Source organism: Macadamia integrifolia, chromosome 12, assembly GCF_013358625.1.
Source record: "Macadamia integrifolia cultivar HAES 741 chromosome 12, SCU_Mint_v3, whole genome shotgun sequence".
NCBI lineage: Eukaryota > Viridiplantae > Streptophyta > Magnoliopsida > Proteales > Proteaceae > Macadamia > Macadamia integrifolia.
The window spans coordinates 26673552-26691772 of record NC_056568.1 but is presented as its reverse complement, the minus strand read 5'-3'; the positions used below and the strand labels follow the sequence as shown (position 1 = coordinate 26691772).

The window sequence follows — 18221 nt, the reverse complement described above, 5'->3', positions numbered from 1 at the left end:
TGGCAAACAAAGATGACTAGAATAGAAGAAATGATTCTTCTGAGAGGCAAGAAGAACTTGTACAAGAAATTGATGCACCTTGCGATGAAGAGCCTCGCATTCTCCACCAGGATAAAGAATATATGATTTTTTTTTACAGCAGCTTAAAAAGGTTACTTGCTGAAACAAGTGATGCATTGAAAACTTTTATCAGATCAATCATAGAGAATTCTGGTAGTGAACTTTCAAAGTATGCGAGGAACAATGGGTGTGCAATTCCATGAACTATAACTTTCTTCTCCCTTAAGAATGCTTCAACAAGTGTGTGGAAAGTTCAGAATCCAGTAACATATGATAACCAATTAGAAGAACAGGACCTTCATTGGGAATCCTGGAAAGACCCCTCAATATTTTACTATCCTTTAGAGTTGAAAATGAGGATAGTAGCTAGTCAAAATAATCTGAATTTAATGTCTTTTATGGTATAAACATCCCATATATTTAAAAAACATATTCTATTTATAGATATTGTATTAGGTTTGCTAAGCTGGAACATTCACTCATTCATTCCATCAAAAGTTCTTTGAATTCTGAAATATTAACATATATACTTGGATATATATGTAACTTTCCCCAACTCTCTGGTTTAAAGCTCAGTTAATGTTATAGGTTTCAAGGTTAGTCTCTTTTTTTTTTCTTTTGGATGAATAAGTAAATTCATTGCTAAGAAGAAGAATATACAAGGGAAGGAGAGGTTGGGGGGGGGGGGTGCGGGGGGTGGAGGCAAAGCGAACAAAGTGCCTACCAGCTAGAGCAGTTTAGGAGGCCCAACAACAACAAAATCAACACGATGATACCTCAAGGTGGGGGATAATAGAGATAGGAAGACCCCAAGATACAACAGTAAGCATCTTCCTTGGGGTATCTTGAACCATGAAATGATGGATGCAACCAAGTTTGGAGTTAACATCGAAGTAGATGGCTTTCCAAATCATATCAAAAAGTCAAGAGTTGGAAATTCCTCTACAAAGATTACGCTCTATCCAGATATGGTTAATAGTAGCACAAAAGACAAGCTACCCCGGTTGTATCACATATAGAAGATTCACCGAAGATCATATCAACCCAGATCTATTCTTTGCTCAAGTGGAGGATACGTCTATTGGAAGGCCAATAGGAGGTGAGGACTCTCTTTTTGATAGTGGAGGAGAAGGGGCAGGAGAATAAGAGATGACCAACATCTTCGGTACCATTCCAGCAAAGGCAACAGGAACGGGGACCTTAAACTAGTGTATGGTTTAAAACTTAATATTATAGCTTTGAAATTAATATGTTGTACTTAGATATATGTAACCTTCCCAAACCGTTCTCTCCTAGAGAGAGAGCTTCTCTTATCATAAAATTTAGAGAAGGGAAATCTGATGACTACCTAATGCAGGTGGCCTACTGGGTTTAGCCAGCAATTTGATACATTTTTATAGCTTTCAAGTTTAATCCCATAGGTATTCACAGGAAATAGGATGGGTCCAACCTGCACCCTTGCCCGATCCGAACCGTTGATTAAATAGATCTCATGTGTCAACGATATCTCAATTTTAATGGTCCAACTCAACCATGTCTCAATTTATATTGGACTTCTTATATTTCGAACTGTTAAACTATTGTACTTCTATCTTAACTAGTTTTTAACAATAAGTTGATTGTCATCAGGGATTTAGGTATCAGTATCAGATCAGCTGACATATTGATATATGTTCAATATCGGGTCAGTGATACAATATTGACATAGGGTAAATGGTAAAAAATATGGTAATGTATCAGTATATTTGAGGGAAAAAACATCCGATTTGGCCAATATATATTAATCGGTATCGAATACAATATCGATTTCAAAACTGGATGACACTATGTTACGATTCCATATCAACTAATGGGGGCTGATCCCACATTGTTTCTTATGGGATTTGGTGTGGGTTGATATGGTATTGGGTCCCCTCACCTTGTAAAATGGTTTATGGGGTTGAGTTCTTTCAGGCCCGTAATAGTGGTATTAGAGTAGCTGATCATTGGCCCAACCCGCGTGCGAAAGGAACGACCTGGTGCCTTATGATCTTGAATGGGCCGCCGTGGACGTCGGGTAACCCTGAAGCAGAGTGAGAGTCGCTTATGATCCGAAGTGGGCCACTGTAGGGGCGATGTTTCTCTACCATGGGTACGGTGGTGCGGCAAGGATCCAATGGCCGGCATGGCATCGCCACCGTAGATGTTGGGTTCAGAAGTGTGGTGATATATTACAATCCCGTATCAACTTATGGGGGTTGATCCCACATCGGTTTCCTATGGAAATTGATGTGGGTCGATCTGGTCTTGGGTGCCAGTTATGGAGTTGAGTTCGGGGTTGAGTTCTTCCAAGACCGTTTTTGATACCATGAACTAAAACCCTGATCGAACCTGGAGCCCATGCCAATCAATATTCAGATTAACAACGGTATACTTCATGAGATAGGGATGTCTCTAATTAATTAGTCCAACGTCCACAATCAATCAAAGTAAGAGAGAAATTTAATGTTTACTAGAAAACAAAGGAATTGGTTAGTCCACCTAAGGTCCATCTTAATTAATTAGTTGCATATCATATGGCATTAATATGGAGTTCCTTATAATACCTCACGGAAAATAGAGGATGTGGCTTCAATTAGTTTAAGTAGGTTTGCACGAGTTGAGTTCCTCTACACTTAAGTGTTAGGTGTCGATATCTGTCACTCCTTCTGCCATTTAAAGAGTGAAGATGTATAGTTATAGAAATAAAAGGGATAGATGTATAGTTACAGAAATAAAAGGGATAGATGTTGGCACCTGACCCGTAAATGTAGGCGAACCGTAAATGTAGGCGAACGTACATGCAGAGATGTTTTCAGTAAGCACCACATAGTACTTGACGATGCCTGTAATAGCATATCTCATGTCCAGCTAATGGATGCACGAAAGGGAGTGTAACAAGGGATATCTATTTAATCATGGAGATTGAAAAGAAAATATCAAGAGAGAGTGTTAGAGCTATGGACTCACCGTGGAGTGTACATCCTTTTCCCTTTGATTTTATCATTTATATTTGTAAGAAAGAAAAATTAAAGTAAAATAGCATAACTATTAGAATGATCAGAGAGTTAACGTTACCTTCCCATTCCATTTAGGACACTCCTTTCAAGGCCTTAAATATTTGCCACATGGCATTTTTGTTGGTACTCCTTACACCTTGTCCATCTAGCTAGTTTAAATGTGAGTCCATTTTTCCAAATGACAATATGTAGCTTTGGAGAAAATAATTAAAATTAAAGTCATCTTTGACATCTTTGCTTAAATGCTCAAAGTTATATAGGTAAAAGTTCAACACATGATTAGATGATTGATATTAAATCACAAAACTTGAGATTTAGTTAATATGAGATATTGTAGGACAAAGGGGGTTTTCACACTTATGTCTTTTCATTTGTTTTGTCATTTTTTGGAAGTTTTGATAATTGTGCTCTTTCGGAAGGACAAATCTTAGGCATCATTTGATAATGTTTTGTTTCTGCCGTTTTTGCGTTTTCTTGTTTCCAGAAACAGAGAAACAACCTAAAAAGCATTTGATAAAGTTGTTCTGTTTCACCTAAGGATGTGAATTTGTAACCGAAACCGTTTATCGAAACCGAACCAATCAGTTTACACCGAAACCGTAAAACTGTTTAGTAAATGGTGCGGTTATGGTTTTAAGTTTCAGGCCGATTAGCTAAACGGGTCAGGTCGGTTTTAACCGTGGAACCCGTTGGTTTCAAACCGAATTGAACCCGTTGGTTTCAAACCGAATTGAACCCGTTGGTTTCAAACCGAATTGAAACCGTTTAAACTGAACCGTTTAAAATAGTTTCAACTGTTTAAACCGATCCGATTAATCCGTATAACAATTAAATAAAGAAGGGGCAGTAATCCGTATAACAATTAACAATTAAATTAAGTGTTCATCTTGCTTTGGAATGATTTATTACAATTCAGTTCAAATTTAGGCTTTAGATCATGAACTTGTAATCCATATATGTTACTATGTTATTATGTTATCATAGATGGGGTGTTTTGGTTGAATCACTTGTCATTTTAATATTTTATGCTGTAGAAGACTGGATTTGGATGTTGTATGACATTAGTTCTAAATGTTTGAGAATGGACATGCAAAGAAATAACACTAGATTATCAAATTAAGACATACCATAGTTAATATAGAATCTCTTATTTGTGGTTGCCAATTATTTTTTGATAAGCTTACGATCTTCAGTTTAGAGATGGCTGTAATAACAAACCGATTGTGAACCATTTTACAAACCGTATGGAATAAATCGAACCGAAACTGTTTAAAATAGTGAAACCGACACCGTTTAGAAACCGTGGAAACCAAAACCGTTTACTAAACGGTCACGGTTTCAGAAAGTGGAACCGTTTAGTAAATGGTGCGGTTATAGTTTTAGTCAAATAAATGTGAACCGAACCGATCCGCACCGTTTAAACCAAAACCGAACCGATTAACACCCTTACGGCCCGTTTGATAACGTTTCAAGAAACGCGTTTCTGCCGTTTCTGTTTCCAGAAACAGCAGAAACGGAGCAAAAAGTGTTTAAAAAAACTGTTTCATTTCACTTATTTTTAGAAATAGAAATAGAAATTTTTATTTATTTATGGTTCAAGAAACGACCCAGGCGAAACAAGTTGAACTTGTTTCGCCGTTTCTGGAAACGACTTGTGGCAATTCTTTCACTGGTTACCATTGACTTCTAAAAACATGACTTATCAAACACTTTCAATTCCGTTTTTGTTTCTAGAAACGAAAATTTATGTATCTGTCGTTTCTTGAAACAGAAACGGCAGAAACGTTATCAAACGGGCCCTTAGTTTCACCCATTTCTAAAAACATAAATCAAAATTTATGCCTATTTATAATTCTAGAAACAACTTTAACGAAGTCGTTTCTAGAAACGAATTTGAGGGGAAAAAAAAGGTTGTTGTGCTTGATATATCTCTCAACTATTTAAACCTAAAAAGAGGCAACCGAACCCTCTCTCCCTTTTGGGCATCCGATGATACTATTGGGTTTTTTAGTGGCATTATATATGCAAAAAAAATTTCGAGAAACGGGTTTATCAAACACGAAAAAATCCGTTTCTATTTTCGAAAACGTGAAAAACCGATTTTGCTATTTCTAAACACAGAAACAGCAGAAACGTTATCAAACGGTGCCTTAGTATCTACACATATGGACTATCTATTCAATGGTGGGTTTAATTGAGCAAAGTAGCCTTCCATGTAGCTCAAAATAGTCAATCATAGCATTTTTTTTTTTTTTCTTTCATTCGGGTTGTGTAAATTACATTTTCTTAGCATGCATGTTTATGTACTATATATTTTTAGGTTATGTTTGTCTCTAGGTAAAAGTCATGTAAGAGATTTTTTTTTTTTACATGAATTTTATCCAAAAAACAAGTAGAACATTTCTTGTATATTTTTCTTGCTAATGAAATTTTACATCCTTATTTTATGACGTCATTTTTGCATTTTATATAGAAAAAATTATGAAAAATCCTAAATTACATTCTTTTTCAGCTTCTTCTATTTGGGTCTCATTTGTTTTGTTTAAAAAAATTCGTGCACAATTGCTATTTTACATGAAAATTTTCAACTTTAGAATGCCTCTCCCCCTTCCCCCCACCCCCAATTTTACACTAAAATAAATAGTGAAGACAAACTTATTTTACAAGAATTTTTTTTTTTTCCATTATATATGGAAAGAAATAGGGCCTTGAAAACAAATTGACCCCAAATTGAAAATTCATAATATACTATACTATATCATTGGATACATCGTCATTTACATAAGTAGTAAAGTATAAAAAAGCAATTGGACGAAACCTCGCATCATCAATAGACGCATACATAGAAGCTTATTAATGAAATGTTATTGATATCATTGTCTTTATCGAAGTTTCGACTGTTTGGTTCACATTGTTGAGATTCTGGGAGTTACAGAGGTAAATTTCACATAAGTTATCTAGGACCTTGGATGTGTCTTGGTGTACCCTTAGGTAATTTTCACGTAATAGCTTAAGATTTTGAATTAGACCCCAAATGGTATTTTTTGAGTCTTCCCACCTTAACTCAATTCTTTCATTTTTTATTTGATGCAAGAGCCCTTGTGATTCCAATCTAACTCATCTAAACCTTTATGGTGCATGCACTGATGACTCTTGGTTTGATACCTCATGGGCAGTGGGATTCCATGTGGATAGGTAACCACATCGAAAGAGGATCTGGACTCCCTAGTTCTATATTTAGGTATTCACAACTGTCTAACATGTGTCTTGTTGATGCCTACACAACATAGCCCTCTCAAGTCTCAGTCTCCATAAAAGAGACTACTCTTCTTCCCTGCTCATTGTTCTCACCTCCTCCCTCCTTGAATATTCATTAGTTAGGTTTGGTATGATTCCTATTGCAATTTCGGATTGATTTCATGAAATAGTTAACAAATAGATTTTTTTGTCAAGAAATTGAAATTATTTTGGTTGCATCAATATGAAATAATATATTTCAAGAATAAAAAATCCATTTGGTAGTTCTATTTCTGAAAATAGATTCTCTATATTTCTTTGGGAGATGATGGTGGTGATAGGAGTATAGAGGCAGGGCCAAGAAGGGGTGCATGGTGGTGGTTAGACGTTGTAGGGATGTAAATGGATTGGATACGGATCGAATTGGGATCGGATGTATTTGGATCCGGATATCTTTGACCGGATATGGATACCCCTGAACGAATATAGATGCGGATCGAATTCGGATTTTCAATTATCCGTTTACTCTCTAACTTGTGTAATCATGACCTTCCTCCCCCCAATGAATATAATTTGCTCTTGATACAGCTTTCTAGGTTGTTTTAACTCTTTTCCTCATTCTTTAGAATCTTGTTAAACTTCAAGAACCCTCAAAATCATTAATTGATTATCTAATCGAATCGGATTATTATTTTTTCAGATAATTCGGATTTTAATCCGGATAGCCTTATTCAGATACGAAAAACCCCTAAAGAATACGAATGCAAATTCGAATTTGGATTTTGACTGTCCATTTACATCAACTTAGACTTAGACCATCAAGAGAAGAAGAAATGTGGTGTTTTATTTTAACATGATATTACTGCATTACCCATCAAATTAATTATGAGCTATTTCAGAATTTCTATTCAAATTTATTTCTATTTCATTGAAATGAGGTCCAAAAATTAAACCAAACACACTACAAATTGAAATAGAAATCATACCAAATCAGACCTTGATACTTAACTGATATAAATATATAGCTACAAAGGGATGGAAGGAAAACAGTTGCAGAAATAAAATCTATAAGGAAACAAGAAATGGAGAATAATGGAGAGCAGGAGATGAAGAAGGTTGTGCAGCTTAGGATGCTGGCCTTAGTCACCACCCTCATAGCTTTTATCCTCACCAGTGTTTCTAATGAGACTCAGCTCATCCTTGTCACTGTCCAACCCAACCTTCCTCCCTTTGATGTTCCTGCTACTGCTAAGTGGCAATACATCTCTGCTTTCATGTAAGTTTCTCTTCTTCTTTTTCTTCTTCTTCTATAGTAATTAACCAAGTTTGTTAATCCAAAGGTAGTGCAGTTGGTGAGCAACGAACTTGGTACAACTCGTAAACTCGGACGTCCTAAGTTCGACTCCCACTAGACACACTTTGGGCTACTCATATGTGGGTGTTTAGTGTTCTTTCACTGCTTCCAATGAAAGTTGAGTGATTCTCGTTCAACCCCGGTATGACTCAATCCATGCACGGACTAATCAGGCCACCCTTCGTTAGCAAAAAAAAAAAAACCTAACCAAGTTTGTTGTGGGCTTTGTGGTTACAGATATTTATTAATAGCAAATGTAGTAGCTTGTGCTTACGCAGTGTCTTCTCTGGTGCTGACGATGCTGAAGCTGGCGGGGATGGATGTGACTATCCTTGCCCTTGATCTGGTTGTGGCAGTGCTTCTCTTCTCCGGCAACGGAGCAGCTGCCGCCATTGGTGTTGTGGGATACAAAGGGAATGGGCATCTGAGGTGGGAGAAGGTCTGTAATGTGTTCATGAAGTTCTGTCGCTTCAACACAGCCTCCATTGCTGTTTCTATTATTGGAGCCCTCATCTTTCTTATGCTAGCAGTGTTCAGGGCTTTGCTTCTCCACAAGAGGACTCTCTAGATTATTGGCTCCTTTTCAATTTGGATCTTCAGGGCAAGTAAGCAAGCAATGATCTTAGATTTTCATCTTCATCTTCATCTTCTTCTTCCACCTTTCATTTGTAAGTTTGGGTACCATGGCAACTGTTTGATAAAGGGTATAATAGCTATGTATGTTCTTACCAAGAAAAGGTTATTTAATATAACTTTCTTTTGATTGAGTCTTATCTTGTTATCAAAAGTTTTTAAAATTATAAGTAAAAAAAAAATTGGCAAAAAAGGGAATTGAGATCCCTGCACCTACATTCATTCACATGTAACTAAATTTTAGGTGGCGACACGTATCCCATTTATTACTATTTAAAAGATGAAGAGTGATGTACGAGACAAAAGTAAATGGTGTGAGCACATGAAGCGTACGTTTAGATGCATGTACATGCAATGGATCTAAACCCTAAAAAAGGAGTCCGCTTCTTGGTGGGTAACCACCCTAATCCATCTCAATTCTCACACCATCCACGAGATGTGGGAATCATGGATGGTGTGAAATAGGGTGGGGTGGCTACCTATAGGGGAGGGGTCCTATCTCATAGAAAAAGGGTTTTCAAAATAACTTGAGGGGAGAGGTTTGGGCATGTCACCCGCTTTCCATAAGCTAGCAACATATATGTACCAATCACAAGTTTGGACAGAAGAGGGTAAGGGGGTCTTTTTCAAAGGAGAAAAAGAGAAACAAAGGAGAAGGAGAGAGATTGACAGTACATGATGGGTACCATGGTGGCATGCCCAATGTTTTCCCAAACTTGAAAATGGCTTACCATCCTATCAATTTTTTTTATTTAGTAGCATAAGTACTTGTATTTAATGATGAGATTTTATGCTAAAAGGGGTAAAAATAATTAAAGGGGAGAGTTCACAATGCAGCACAACAAAACTTTATCATATAATAGAAGACAGCAGTACCTTTTCATGTGAGGAGGAAATAGACAGACATAGTAATGCTAACATGCACACCCTACCCCAATGACTCAAAGAATCTTTTCCCAAAGTACAGTTACAAATATTATTTTGATACTTGAAGTTGTCATAAAGAAATTCCATAAATAAAAGATAAGACTGTTTCGCTAACCACTTTCACCAACCAGTTTCACCCAATGGCCAAAGCTGTCAGAATCCCTCACTTGGGATCATGGTTTCAAGTATTGGTCTCATATCAGTCGTATCGGATTGGTATCGATTAAGACCAATGCTCGATCCTTGATCGATCCGAATCGATTATTCGTATCGTTTCAGGGGTAAAATAGTAAAAAGTTAATTTAAAAAAAAAACAGAGGTAAAACCAACCAATACCCACCGATCCAAATACCGATACCATCCCCTAAATTGGGATATATGGTTCAGGCTTGGGCCAAAACAGGCCACATTGACTTTTTCTTGCCCTCGCTATGAAGTCTTTATGAGGTTTTGACTAAGGGGCTTGATGCTTGGCTTTGTGGAATGTGAGTTTAATTGCTTCAATCTGTTTAATTTAAGTTACGTTTGGTTGATATTTTATGAAATTAATGGTTTCTAATGAACCAGTCAGTTTTTCTCTAGGCAACTAACACTTTCTGATAGTTTTTCTTAGCACTTTGTCTAGTTGCAAGGGAAGTAAAGGTAAGGGAAGTGAAATTAAATCAGACCTAGACAACACCCTCTACCCCTGCAAGCATCAATTTGACCTTACTGCTCTGAATATTTGATACCATGTTATGATCGCTTTCCCAAAAGTTAAGAGTTGTTAAGTAAGAATTACAACAATGTATACCAGCACAACAAGAAAGAGATCCAATTAATGGTCAAGATTTTAATAGATATATTCACTAATAAAAAAAAAAGGGGCAAGAAATGCCACCCAATTGCGCAGCCAATATGGGGTGGGGGGTAGCACAATCTTTTTGTACCCACATGTGTCACATACATACCCTTCCTGTGATGGTTTCCATGGAAGGCTAGGCTTTAGACATAACCACAGCTGGTGAAAAAGAAATAACTTTATTTTTTTCTCTAATATGAAAACATATTTGTTTTTTCAATAAGGATAAGATCCTGTCATTGTGTACTGACATATATTGAGAAAAATGTAATGGTAAATCACTTTTAAATGATTTTCAAAATATTTTTTACCCCTTACTCAAAAGAATTTTTAAAAATATGGAAAGTGCAGTCAAAAGATGGTTACAAGTTCTCAATTCACCACTTTGGTTGCAACAAGATAGATCTAAAACTAAATCATGACTTCTTAGTGAGAATTTGATAGATAGTTTAAGCAGTTAGAACTAGAAACAACAATGACAAATCATGTACTCAAGTTCTTCAACCTGGAAGCATTCAGTCAAAAGAACAAAAGAATCTCTCTCTCTCTCTCTTGATTTCCATATTAGAATTACAGGATACAGGTTAAGCATAAGCTAACCTCATCAACCTCTGACATATTGACCAGAATTTCCTGCAATTGGAAGCAATGAAGACAAACCCATGAAGTCTGAAAGACACACTTAACTCCCCAACATCATCACCACCAAATCCTTGTAATTGGTATAATAAGCTGTTAAGAATGTACACAACAGGAAGAAGCAATGGAAGAAGAGGAAGCCATCACTGAATTGTTTCTGACTATCATGGGGGACTACAGAGACTCTGTAATTCCTCCCTTGTCATACTTCTCCCCTTTGCCTCAAACCATCACCACCTCCACTGCCACTGCCCGCGGCGGAAGCAGAGACAGAAAAGCCCAGTTGCCAAAAGATCAATCATACACAAAGGTAGCTGAGCTCTTTAAAGATCTTCAAACCATAGTTCCCACCCTGCAACTTAAGGTCAGTTCAGTTTTCTTCTTTTATTTCTCTTCTTCTACATTGCATAAAATGTTGATAACCTTATACTCCCAGCCTACCAGCACCCAAGAAAGGGTAGTGAGTGAGACAATCCATTACATTGCAGAACTAGAGCAGAAGCTTATGAAGTTGGAAGCAAAAAGAAAGGCTTCAGTGGCAGCAATGGTGGAACAGTCATGTACCCACCAGAATTTTTCAGTGGAGGTGAGGGTTTCAGGAGACATTGCCTTCTTTGTTATAGAGTCAGTGATGCAGAAGGGTTTTGCAGTGAAGACATTAATGGTGTTGGAGAAGCACCAGGCAGAGGTACTGGCAGCCAACATTAATGCTAATGAGCATAAGATAACGTTAACCATCACAGCACTTGTCAAGAAGAGAGATGGGGATGAGGTCCAGAGGATCAGAACGGACCTTTTGCTTCTTCTCTCTTGATCTTGGAATCTTGATTTGGAGAGAGAGAGAGAGAGAGAGAATTGTCAATAATCTAGGAAAGTGTTGGACTACCAAAATGAGGCATTGTTCTTGTGTACAGTATACTACTAGTCTCCCTCTCTCAGGGATTTAAATCACAGTACATACCATTACTTATACCATTACTTATACCAATACTATTACGATACTCTCTCTCTCTCTCTCTCTCTCTCTCTATAACAAACCAGACAGACAAAGTAAGACACAAATGTCATTCTAGAAAAGATTGGATCAAATGAAGCATTCTATTGTGTAAATTGTAAGGCACCGTTTGACAATATTCCGTTTTTGTCGTTTCTACGTTTTCTTGTTCCCAAAAATGAAAAAACAACCTAAAAAGTTTTTAATAAAGTTGTTCCATTTCACCCGTTTCTAGAAAGATAAATAAAAATTTATATCTATTTACAATTCTAGAAACAACTTTGACAAAACAAGTCAAACTTGTTTCTCCGTTTTTAAAAATGAATTTGAGTGAAAAAAAAAAGGTTATTATGCCCAATAAATCTCTCAACTATTTAAACCTAAAAAGAGGCAACTCAACCCTCTCTCCGTTTTAGGCATCCAATGATACTATTGGATTTTTTTAGTGGCATTATGTTTATAAAAAACATTTTGAAAAACAGGTTTATCAAACACCAAAAAATCTGTTTTTATTTTCGAAAACATGACAGTCTTTTCTAGAATGACATTTGTGTCTTCTTTGTCTGTCTGGTTTGTTATCGAGATCAAGAGATCGAGATCGAGAGAGAGAGAGAGAGAGAGAGAGTAGGACATTTGTCATTCAAGGAAAAGGCTGGAGTCGTTGGACCAAATGAAGCATTCTTTTGTGTAAAATGTTTACTACTCTCCATTTCTCTAGGGTAGGACACAAATGTCATTCAAGGAAAAGGATGGACCAAATGAAGCAGTCTACTCTCTCTCTCTCTCTCTCTCTCTCTCTCTCTCTCTCTCTCCAACAAACCAAGACAAACTACGAAGGAATCCAATGCCATCATTGATCGTCCGTACGCCGCCCACATTCTCTTCTGCAAGTCAGTATCGTGTAAGTTATTGAGCACAAAGCAGATATCTCATCTCCTCTCCTCTCATCCTCTGTGGCTCTGCCTCCAGAAAATATGCAGTAGTTTCCCCAATCAGAATCAGAGAAACACTAACCGCCATGATTCTCGAAGACCCACACAGTCATCTACAAACCCACCCATAAAAGCTTAGAGACCCAACTACTTGTTCTCTGCCTATGAGTCTACTGCTCCTCTATCTCCTCCATTACGGATTTTTAGAAGCAAAGCAATGGAAGAGGAACGGGAACCCCATGGAGGAGTCACAATGAAGAGCAGCAGAAACGCAGTTAACCCTTTAATGTCGGCCTCACAGGATATCGCCATTAACGAGGAGATGAACGCTTCAAGCTCAAGCGCCAGAAAAAGAACCAGAGATGAAGCTAGTGAGAAGATGAGAGTCGAGGAGATTCAAAGGGAACGAAACAGGAGAGATAAAATGGCTGAACTATACTCAACTCTTCGATCCATGTTTCCCCATCTCTTCCCTAAGGTAAATCACGTACATACTAATACTGGGCTCTTCTTTTTCTTCTCTGTTACTCATTTTAATTGGGGCTCTTAGTTTTCTAGAATGGGTTTACTCTACAAAATGCAGGTAACGAGAGAGAGAATTGTTGATGAAACAATCTCCTACATAAGAAAACTTGAGCGAGACTTGAAGAGTTTGCAGGAACAGAAGGCAGAAGCGATTTATCTGCGAACCCACCAGAAATCGTCCATGGAAGTGACAGTTTCTGGTAATGTTGCATTGTTCGGTATACGTGCAACGATGAAGCAGCATAATCTAGTGATGGAGAGAATATTCAGGGTTTTTGAGGAGCAGAAGGCAGAGGTTTTAGCAGCTGGTATCACTGTTAAGGACCAGACATTGACGATAACAATCACTGCACTGCTGAAGACCAATGAAGAGGGAGATGGAGACTATGAAATTAATGCAGAGAGAATCAAAAGACACCTTACCCACACTTTTAACCTTCTGAATTCTGAGTTCTGACATGATACACTTTCTTCTTCTTCTTTTCTTTTTGGGTTCCTTCCAACTGAAACAGTTTATCAGGGTTCAGGCCATTGGTAGTTAGTTCATTCGTGTACACTGTATAGGAGTGGATGAAAGGAAAAACTTTGAAACCATACTTTACGGACAGAAAAAAAATTACAAAGATTGAGCCACAAGGATAGAAGAACAGCTAATTTTTCATGTTGGTTAACTTCCCATGTAAATTCAAGTTCTTTGATTGCTCTTAGAACAATGTTAATTACCATGGAAGTGCCTGCTCAGTTTATTTGTTGGTAGTCGCACTTAGATCATCCCTCAAGTTTTTGTTTAAAGATTTCTGGCTGCTTTTCATCTTCCTTGATTAAAAGTTATTTACATGTCTAATTGCTCTGTTACATAGTTATCAAGGAGCGGCACCTAAGCGATAAGGTGGTTCAGCCTGGACTGGCGCCTTGGTCGCCTAAGCAATGGCTTATTGGTGTCACTTTGCTTTTGGACAATTTCCTCCATCGCCTTGCTGCTTTGTCGCATTGATAACTATGCTCTGTTAGACCCCCCCCCCCCTTTAAGGCCAGAACGAGACTTTCTTCATCAACCTAAAAACCCAAAAATATTTGAGCTGCAATTCTCTATGACCCTCTCATCAATTACCATGGAATGGAAGTGCCTGTTCAGTTCATTTGTTGGTAGTCTCACTTGGGTTAAAGATTTCTGGCAGCTTTTCATCTTCCTCTTGAGGACAATGTTAATTACCATGGAAGTGCCCCGGCTCAATTTATTTGTTGGTACTCACTTGGATCAACTTTTTGTTAAAAGAAAATTTTCTGGCTACTTTTCATCTTTCTTGATTAAAGGTTATTTACATGTCTAATTTCTGTTAAACCCCCTTTTAAGGCCAGAAAGAGACTTTCTTCTTCAACCTAAAAACCCAAAAATCTGAGCTGCAATTCTCAATGGCCCTCTCAATTTTCAAGCAGAAAAAACAAAGTTGTCTTGCTTTCATTTACTACTTCAAATCAAGGCAAATGCACGAACTTTTACATTTAACTGCACAAAAAGGAAAATGATACATAGCACATTTGTTATCTTTTAACTTCATGAGCTATTACAAGTATAAGAAACAAATAAATAAGAAATAAGACCCAAAAGCTACCTGCTAAAACACATTTAGAAACATTTAAGAAACCCAACCAATTCAAAATGCAGTGTCTTGATCGCGTCCAAGTATTTCAGTGATCCAGCTTTGCAAAACGTCCCCTAATTCTTGTCCTGCTTTCTGCACGAGCTTTCCGGGATTCATACCGGATGCGCTTGTCGAATCTAAAATTAAGAATATCATCTCATGAATTGATAATATGATCACACCAATCACGTGCACACGGGGAAGATTCAGAAAAACATTGAATTTAAAGTCAAGAGTTCACATCCTATAGGCAATTTTCCATAACACCACACTTATTGGGCAATAGTGCAAATAATGTAGCATTGGACTATAAAACAAGTGCTATAACAGAGTAAATCATCAGCCCACGTGTCTTTATAGGTGGTCTCTCGCCAGAGTCCCTGAACAATATGGAATAATTGAAATAGGCATGCTTGAACAGAGTCATAATGTAAAGCATAGCCAACTCTTATGGCACCAAAAGCCCATAAATTTCATTTAATCCCTTATATGTCTTAAAAGATATATCATATAGCAGGGGAAGTAGTATGGTTACCTCCTTGCCTTCCTCTTCTCCTTGTATCGTAAGATCACATTGTCTCTCTCTTGGCTTGTTAACTCACGTGGAGTAACTTTTGGTGGGCCCTGCAAGCTTTCTTTAACAACTGGATGCTGAGTTTGCTCCTTCAAGCAACAATTGGTGTGGCAGCCAAAGCCACCAAACTCTGTGGGTTTCTCATGACACAACAATATTTCCTCAGCATAGCTTTCGATAGAAATAAAAGGAATGGGTTCTGGACCAGCTGATGCACAACTGTTACTGTGCCATTGAAGTGCACCTCCCTGAATCAAGAGAAACTCAACGTTTGATGCCAAAGTGTAATAGAATATTCAAGTTGACAGGAAGTTGAACCCGATAATAAGAACCAAAATTCTCTTAGTCACGAGGATCCCATGGCCAATCTTAGCATGAAACTCAAAACACCTCAAAATAACACAAAGATTCAAAGTAGCTCAGAACAAACCACAGGCTAAGGAGAAACGAAATAAAAATATTCATATAGATCAACAGTAGCTCAGAAGACAGTAAATCATAATGGATGAGCTGACATTATGGCTGCCTAATTGGCTGAACTGCCCCAACTCTTCTGCATGCCATACACAAGGCTAATAATTGGGGTACTTTAGAAGACGATATTATGAGTCTAGATATTAGAAACCAATGTTATGAGAGTTTAAGTTATGAAAAGGACTAGGAAAATTGAATGCATTGGAAGCTTCTAAATTTTTTCCATTACATTCTTAAATACAACAAAATCTAAATGCCATTTCATCATTGAACCAGTTACAAGTCAGTCTACCACTATAACTAAATTGAGGAACAGAATGAGAAGGCCTAATCCATCTCTTTACACTGTAAAAATTGGAAACGTTGTCAGACCAATTTTAATATCTTATAGCCTGGATACAGATTCATTACAACTCAACAAACAGACTTCTGGTCCCCCCCCCCCCCTTTCTGGGTAATTAACTTCTGGTCTTTGACTTGTGTAAAAGATCTAATGGATAAAGTGATTCTACCTTTCCAAATTGCACAGTTAGAATAGAAATAAATGAAAGCAAGAACATTGAATCTCAAGGACCAATGACCAAACCTTTAAGGAATCAGTTGATCATACATCACAACTCAAAAGATCCAAAAAACACCTGCAAGCCCCACAAGCAAGATATCTGGAAAGAAAGTGCCAATATTATCTTTGATTCTAACAAACTAAAGATCATATAAGGAATAACAATGAAAACTCTAGGCGTCACAATTTAGCAGAAGGTGCCACTGGAGAGCAGGAAAATCTGAAGAAGTGACAATAGTGAGTTTACTACTCATTCTCTTTCCCCATTAACACAGGTATGAGCTTCCCCCACCCCCGGGTGCCCCAACAAAAATAAATAACCTTCGAAACCTGTGAACTGTCCACATTTTTCCAACAAGAAACAATTTTAATAGACCCCACGCTAACACCAAAATGGATAGCTAAACCAAAAGATTATCTTAACAAGTCTAATAAAACACTACCACTAACTCAAACAAAGGAACACAACCCTTAGGGGATGCAATATAAATTTCTCTTCCCACTTAATCCCATGCCTCCTATTCAACCCTTTCAGCTTGGTCTAATAACTAAATCCTTTCTCACCTCCTTCAGTCTGCTCAACACTTCAGTACCTTAACTTCTGCACCACTTTGCATGGAAAAGATTAAGAATGAGTACGGCAGAAATTGTAGATAAATGTGGAAGTAATTTGTAAGCAAACAAACCTCCACACAAACAGAACATTATGGAAAACAACGAGTAAAGAAACTATTCCAGCAAAACTAAATTGGAAAGAATCCAACCTTGTAACCAGGCAAGACAATTTGTTCTGTATCATGTTCAAATCTAGCATTCATATTGCCCATATCTACAGGTTGGATATTTGGTTCTACGACCTGGGTTTTGACACTGATAAGTGATTCAAAACGCCCACGATCAATATTCAAACAGTGCTCCGACTTTGCCAGTTGACAGAGTTGAGATTGAATATCTTCCTTGTGTCGCCCACAAGTCATATTTCGGTTCTGATGCAAGATCAAAACAAGAACCTTTTAAAGATTATTGTTATAGTAGTAAAAACAAGATAACTGTGCTAAGGCATGAAGAGAATGTTCCTTGGAACAAATTGAACCCATATTCATAAACAGTTATAAGAGATAGTTTAGGAAGAGAACCAACAGAAAGAAACAAATCAAAACAAAATAATCATAATTATTTAGAAAAATGCAGACATCGAAATTTGAATAGAAACAATGGCAACGAAATGGTATCAGAAGACCGTCGCTACAAAACAGTAGTACGGTAAAGACAACAACTAAGAAGAAATCTGACAAAAATTCATGATTCAGACTCAACTGACCAGCAATATCTACTTGTGTTATATACTTGTATTTTCCATTTTCTATGTTGAGAGTTTGGAGTTTGAAGTCTGAATAGCAACAATGACAAAGATATGTAAAAAACCATAGTTATAGTGAATAACAATTAAGAGGAAACTTTATAATCTCCAATGATTTCCTCTTAACAATCTCCAATGATTCAAAAGTGGAGGACAGAGAATAAATAATTGTGTAAAAAAGAGTAAGAACAGCACAGAACTGTTGGAAGTGTGAAACGAACTGCCAGGAATCAAAAAAATGTCTACAGCCAAGCCATGGTGCGTTTAGATATATAATTAACAATCAGTACTCAGTAAAACAACAGCAACAAATGAATATCATAATAACAATAGTAATACCATTAGAATAACACAAAAGAATTCAAACTTACAACACCCAAAACCACCCCACGCCAACACCCACACCCCCCCCCCCCCCAAAAAAAAAA

The 18221-nt window shown here is 37.3% G+C and overlaps 4 protein-coding genes across 6 annotated transcripts in view; 3 read left to right on the top strand and 1 right to left on the bottom strand.

Annotated features, from left to right (window-relative positions):
- Positions 1-7417: 7417 nt before the first annotated feature.
- Positions 7418-8397, top strand: LOC122056904 (CASP-like protein 1E1). Its single transcript, XM_042618876.1, has 2 exons — positions 7418-7611; positions 7927-8397. The coding sequence occupies exons 1-2, from the start codon at positions 7418-7420 to the stop codon at positions 8255-8257; spliced, it is 525 nt and encodes a 174-aa protein (XP_042474810.1). The 3' UTR covers positions 8258-8397.
- Positions 8398-10610: 2213 nt separating this feature from the next.
- LOC122057165 lies at positions 10611-11723 on the top strand. The gene is made up of 2 exons (XM_042619177.1): positions 10611-11093; positions 11166-11723. The coding sequence occupies exons 1-2, from the start codon at positions 10854-10856 to the stop codon at positions 11541-11543; spliced, it is 618 nt and encodes a 205-aa protein (XP_042475111.1). The 5' UTR covers positions 10611-10853; the 3' UTR covers positions 11544-11723.
- Positions 11724-12586: 863 nt separating this feature from the next.
- On the top strand, positions 12587-13921 carry LOC122058276 (transcription factor bHLH71-like). Its single transcript, XM_042620887.1, has 2 exons — positions 12587-13133; positions 13239-13921. Exons 1-2 carry the CDS (start codon positions 12873-12875, stop codon positions 13635-13637), a joined length of 660 nt encoding a protein of 219 aa, XP_042476821.1. The 5' UTR covers positions 12587-12872; the 3' UTR covers positions 13638-13921.
- Positions 13922-14606: 685 nt separating this feature from the next.
- The window catches only part of LOC122058392 (zinc finger protein CONSTANS-LIKE 13-like), a 4602-nt gene continuing 987 nt past the window's right edge, over positions 14607-18221 (bottom strand). Inside the window, exons 2-5 of one of the 3 annotated variants that reach the window (XR_006133757.1) lie at positions 17198-17419; positions 15359-15645; positions 14794-14960; positions 14607-14687 (exon numbers count right to left, since the gene is read on the bottom strand). Coding sequence is in view for 2 of the 3 variants with exons in the window: in XM_042621062.1 (XP_042476996.1) it covers positions 14870-14960; positions 15359-15645; positions 17198-17419 (600 nt within the window). In the remaining variant the exon portion in view is untranslated. Of the gene's footprint in view, positions 14961-15358; positions 15646-17197; positions 17420-18221 lie in introns of all 3 variants that reach the window. The other 2 variants (XM_042621062.1, XM_042621063.1) reach the window with 2 other exon arrangements.